General features: G+C 39.8%; 1 protein-coding gene across 1 annotated transcript; it reads right to left on the minus strand.

Annotated features, from left to right (window-relative positions):
* Window positions 1-4247: 4247 nt before the first annotated feature.
* LOC138902645 (uncharacterized) lies at window positions 4248-4568 on the minus strand. The gene has a single exon (XM_070190530.1). The coding sequence runs from the start codon at window positions 4566-4568 to the stop codon at window positions 4248-4250; it is 321 nt and encodes a 106-aa protein (XP_070046631.1).
* Between the last annotated feature and the right edge of the window lie 1493 nt (window positions 4569-6061).

The following is a 6061-nucleotide window of genomic DNA, read 5'->3' on the forward strand; positions in this document are numbered from 1 at the left end:
TTGAGTAATTTTAGTCGCAAGTGGACAGATGAGTGCCAAGAAGCTTTTGACAAGATTAAGGAATATTTGTCAAATCCCCCTATTTTGGTCCCGCCGGAACTTGGTAGGCCTCTATTTTTATATATGTTAGTAATGGATAGTTCCTTTGGCTGTGTTCTGGGTCAACATGATGCCACAGGCAAAAAGGAACAAGCAATCTATTATTTGAGCAAAATATTCACTACTTATGAGGCCAAATACACTCGTTTGGAAAGGACATGTTGTGCTTTAACCTGGGTCGCTCAAAAGCTTAGGCATTATCTTTTGGCCTATACAACTTACCTTATATACCAAATGGATCCTCTGAAGTATATCTTTCAGAAGCCGATGCCAACTGGCAGATTGGCAAAGTGGCAAATCTTGCTCACAGAGTTTGATATTGTTTATGTCACTCGTACTGCCATGAAGGCACAGGCTTTGGCTGATCATTTGGCAGAAAAATCGGTGGATGATGAGTATGAATCTTTGAACACATACTTCCCAGATGAAGAGGTTAATTTAGTTGAAGAAGTAGTCCAAGATGACAGTCAAATTTGGAAATTATACTTTGATGGGGCTGTCAACATCAAAGGCATAGGGATTGGGGCAATTCTTGTATCACCTACTGGGCAACATTACCCTGCCACGGCACGACTTCGTTTCTTCTGTACAAACAACATGGCAGAATATGAAGCTTGCATCATGGGTCTGAAGATATCAATAAACCTAAATGTGCATGAACTGTTGGTGATGGGAGATTCAGATTTGCTTATTCGGCAGGCTCAAGGTGATTGAGAGACTCGAGACATCAAGCTCATTCCATATTGACAATGTGTGGAGGATCTTAGTAAAAGGTTCAAGTCCATCGAGTTCAGTTACATTCCTAGGTTTCACAATGAATTAGCCGATGCCTTGCCGACCATGGCCTCAATGCTTCCATATCCGGGTAATACTCACATTGACCTATTAGAAATTCAAATTCGGGATCAACATGGTTATTACAATACAATTGAAGCAGAACCAGATGGTGAACCATGGTACCGTGATATTAAATAGTTTCTGAAAACAAGAGAATATCCGGAACATGCTAATAGGAATCAAAAGAGAACCATTAGGCGTCTCTCTAATGGTTTCTTTTTGAGTGGGGAAATCCTATACAAAAGAACTCCAGATTTGAATTTGTTGAGATGTGTGGATGCCAAAGAAGCCGAAATAATTATGAATGAGGTGCATTCGGGAGTTTGTGGTCCGCACATGAATGGATATGTTCTAGCAAAGAAAATCCTTCGGGCAGGATATTATTGGCTTACTATGGAGCGAGATTGCTTTCATTTTGTTCGCAAGTGCTACCAGTGTCAGATTCACAGTGACTTGATTCACTCGCCGCCTTTAGAGTTGTATCCTATGTCGGCTCCTTGGCCTTTTGTTGCTTGGGGAATGGACGTCATTGTCCCAATTAAGCCAAAAGATTCAAATGGGCACAGATTCATCTTGGTTGCAAATGATTAATTCACCAAATGGGTGGAAGCTATTACATTGAAAGCAGTTACCAAGAAAGCAGTATTAGACTTTGTTCACTCCAACATCATCTGTCAATTCGGTATAATGTTCGACATATAGAGATGATATACAGTTAAATCAGGTAATTAATCACGGAAATTGCAAGTAAAGATGAAGTGCAAAATCCAAACAAACACTGGCTAGATTTCCTCAACCTTTCCATATTCGTACCAAACCACTAATCAATTTTCCTCAATATAGGCATGTACGATCAGGTGGTGGTGCGTATATAACGCCGTAACCTTTTCCCATATCTCATATACATATAATGTACGCGTATATAACGCCATCTGGTCATGGGTAAATGTACATGTATAAATGAATGAAATGCATATGAAATACGTCAATAAAATCTCTCGGAATGTCATAGGACCATTATGCCTCTGATTAATATCATGAAATAAACTTTATCAACTTACGTATTTTCTGAGACCCATGAATATAAGATGTGATAATAAGATACATGGGACTTCAAGAACATAGGCACCTCTAATATTCTATGAATAGAGTCAATTATGAAGGTTGCGTATTTCGCTCATTTTATTTGTATCGTACGGATCATGCCAAAAAGAAAGAAGGAATAGCCTTAACATAACTTAATTGCTCATAAGAGCTCGTGAAGGTCGTAGATGAATCATTAAAACTTGGATAATTTTTTTGGCATGAATTCCCATAGAATTATCTTTAACTAAGGTGCTGCACGTTTGTTAACTGATTCTCCATAACAATTGAAGAGTGAACGTTTATGATGGCTTTTCCAGGAATGAGAGAACACCAAATTAAAGGTGAATGTTATAATAGCCTTCAGGAATGAGAGCACAAGGTCTTTTAAATGTTTGGCTTCCACCTGGCCATGTATTGGTGGTGGAAGTCCTACAATTATGACATATGGTGCTTACTAAGACAAAGGATATTTACTACATTCTTATCCCCATATTTAAGTACTTAATGTATATAAAATTTTGTTTACTTTATTATCCCATATTTAACTAATTAGCCACATAATAATTTCTATGTCTCATTTCACTTAAATACTAGTATATTTCATATACCTTACTATCATAGTCATGTGGTATAGCACTAATCCATAAATATGGGGTATTATAGCTTGGACCGTATTTTATCCCAAATTGACAACCTTCAACGAAACTCATTTTATTTGATTTGTTTACCCTTTATCCTTTACGGCACTTACTTATCGCTTGTTATAAATAGCCTAAATGCGTATAACCTCAAGATAATCTCATTCTCGAGTCTACGTCGATTAACTGAAGACGAAACTTTAACGTACGAAAATGCGAGATGTAACATCCTTCCCCCCTTAGAAATATTCGTCCTCGAATATTTAACTCCACAGGATCTATATAAACTTTGGCAGAGTCGCCTTTGTAATAATACTACTACTAACTCTTCCCGTAGAAACTCAATAATTCAATGCCACATAGGACCACGATCATCAATAATGACAATGACCTCACACGACCAATGACAATAAATAACACAAAAATCCATACACGTACCTTAAGGTTGTGATGTCTCGGTCGGACCCTTCTCTGGAAGAGGAAATAAGTGAGGATATCTAGACTTCATGTCTTTTTTGGCCTCCCAAGTCATTTCTTCCACATTATTGTTTCTCCAAAGTACTTTCACCGAAGCTACGTCTTTAGTTCTCAATCTCCGAACCTGTCTGTCTAATATAGCAATGGGAGTTTCTTCATTGATAGCTACTCTGTGACCTGAACGTCGTCAACCGACATGATTCTAGAAGGATCTCCGATACATGTACGGAGCATAGACACATGAAAGACTGGATGTACATATTCCAAGTCAGAAGGCAAGTCTAACTCATATGCTACCTGGCCTATCATCCTATATGGCCCAATGTACCGAGGGCTAAGTTTTCCTTTCTTACTAAAACTCATAACACTTTTCATCGGTGTTACCTTTAGGAATACCCAGTCGTCAACCTAAAACTCCAAGTCCCACCGTCGATTATCCGCATAAGACTTCTGACGGCTTTGAGCTGCTAATAGCCTTTCCTGTATAAGCTTAACTTTCTCGATTGCCTGTTATACCAATTCTGGTCCTACTAACATAGTTTCTCCAACATCGAACCACCCTATAGGCGACCTACACTTCCGTCCGTAAAGAGCTTCGTATGGAGCCATCTGAATATTGGAATGGTAGCTATTATTATATGCGAACTCAATAAGCAGCAGATAATCATCCCAGCTACCCTTGAAGTCTATCACACAAGTCCATAACATATCCTCAAGTGTCTGAATAGTATGCTCAGCCTATCCGTCTATCTGGGGATGAAATATTGTACTAAGACTTACCTGAGTCCCTAATCCTCTTTGGAAGGACCTCCAGAAGTTAGCTGTAAATTGAGATCCTCTATCCGAGATAATAGATACAGGGACACCATGCAGTCGCACTATCTCCTTAATATAAAACCTTGCATAATCCTCTGCGGACTATGTAGTCCTAACGGGAAGAAAATGGGCAGATTTTGTAAGCCTATCAACAATTACCCATAAAGAATCGAACTTACGCTGGGTACGAGGTAAGCCTATGATTAAATCCATATTGATTAATTCTTATTTCCAAGTCGGAATCTCCACAGCCTGCAATAATCCACCAGGTTTTTGATGCTCAATATTAACCTGCTAACAGTTAGGGCACTGAGCAACAAACTCCCCTATATCCTCTTTCATTTCGTCCCACCAATATACTTCCCTGATATCGTGATACATCTTTGTCGCTCCTAGATGGATAGAATAACGAGAATAGTGATTTTCTCCCATAACCTGCCGACGCAGCCCTGCAACATTAGGGATACATAATCGTCCTCGATATTTGAGGACCCCATCTTTTGTAATTTCAAATGGTATCTTCTCCTTCTGAGGGGTGGTATTCCTATAATGAACTAACACAAGATCCTCGTACTGGCGTTCCTTTACTTCAGTTACTAAAGAGGATGTTGCCATATCCTGAATAGTAATTCCAATATCATCTGAGTCTAGTAACCGAACTCCAAGACTAGCTAGATGATGAATCTCATGGGCTATTCCCCTCTTCTATGGCTATAAATATGACAGGCTACCCATAGATCTACGGCTGAGGGCGTCGGCTACCACATTTGCCTTCCCCGGATGGTATAAAATATCAACGTCATAATCTTTAAGTAGCTCCAACCATCTCCTTTGACATAAATTCAATTCCTTTTGCTTGAAGATATACTGGAGGCTCCTATGATCCGTATAGATATCAACATGAATGCCATACAAGTAGTGCCTCCACATCTTTAGTGCATGAATCACTGCGGCTAACTCTAAATCACGGGTCGGGTAATTCTTCTCGTGCTTTCTTAGTTGTCTAGAAGCATAAGCTACAACCTTACCATGCTGCATCAGTACACAACCCAACCCAATGCCCGAGGCGCCACAATAGATAACATAACCATCGGTCCCTTCTAGGAGCGTTTGAATCGGTGCTGAAGTTAATCTGTCCTTCAATGCCTGAAAAATCCGTTCGCAAGCATCAGTCCATTGAAACTTTGCTCCCATCTAAGTCAACTTTGTCAAAGGTGCTGAAAGGGAAGAAAATCCCTCTACAAATCTCCTGTAATAACCTGCCAAACCGAGAAAGCTACAAACCTCCGTCGGTGTCATGGGTCTAGGCCAAGTCTTTACTGCCTCAATCTTTTGTGTATCAACCCGGATACATTCACCCGAAATGATATGCCCAAGGAGAGCTACATATTTCAACCAGAATTCACATTTAGAGAATTTTGCATACAACTTCCCTTTTTGTAGAACCCTGAGCCCAGTACGCAAATGATCTGCATGCTCAGCCTCTAAAGGAGAATACACCAATATATCGTCAATAAATACAATTACGAATAGATCTAAAAAGGGTCTGAACACACGATTCATCAAATCCATGAATACTGCTGGGCATTGGTCAAACCGAATGACATAACACGAAACTCAAAGTGCCTGTATTTGGTCCTGAATGTTGTCTTCAAAATATCTTTCTCCTTAACCCTTACCTGATGGTACCCGGACCTCAAGTCTATCTTTGAGAAACACTTGGCACCTTGCAACTGATCAAATAAATCATCAATCCTCGGGATCAGGTACTTATTCTTGATCGTCACCTTATTCAACTATCTATAATCAATACACATCCGTAGGGAACCATATTTCTTCCTCACAAATAACACAGGTGCTCCACACAGTGATGTACTAGGTCTGATAAAGCCTTTTTCAAGAAAGTCCTTTAGGTGTTCCTTCAACTATTTCAGCTCTACGGGGGCCATTCTATAGGGAGGAATAGATATTGGATGAGTATCTGGTAGTAGGTCAATAGCAAACTCAATTTCTTGCTCTGGTGGAAGACCCGGAAGCTCATCGGGAAACTCATTAACCACAGGGATGGACTGAATGGTTGGTGACTCTACTTCCACATCCCGAACCCG

This window comes from Nicotiana tomentosiformis, chromosome 12 (genome assembly GCF_000390325.3).
Source record: "Nicotiana tomentosiformis chromosome 12, ASM39032v3, whole genome shotgun sequence".
Taxonomy (NCBI): Eukaryota; Viridiplantae; Streptophyta; class Magnoliopsida; order Solanales; family Solanaceae; genus Nicotiana; species Nicotiana tomentosiformis.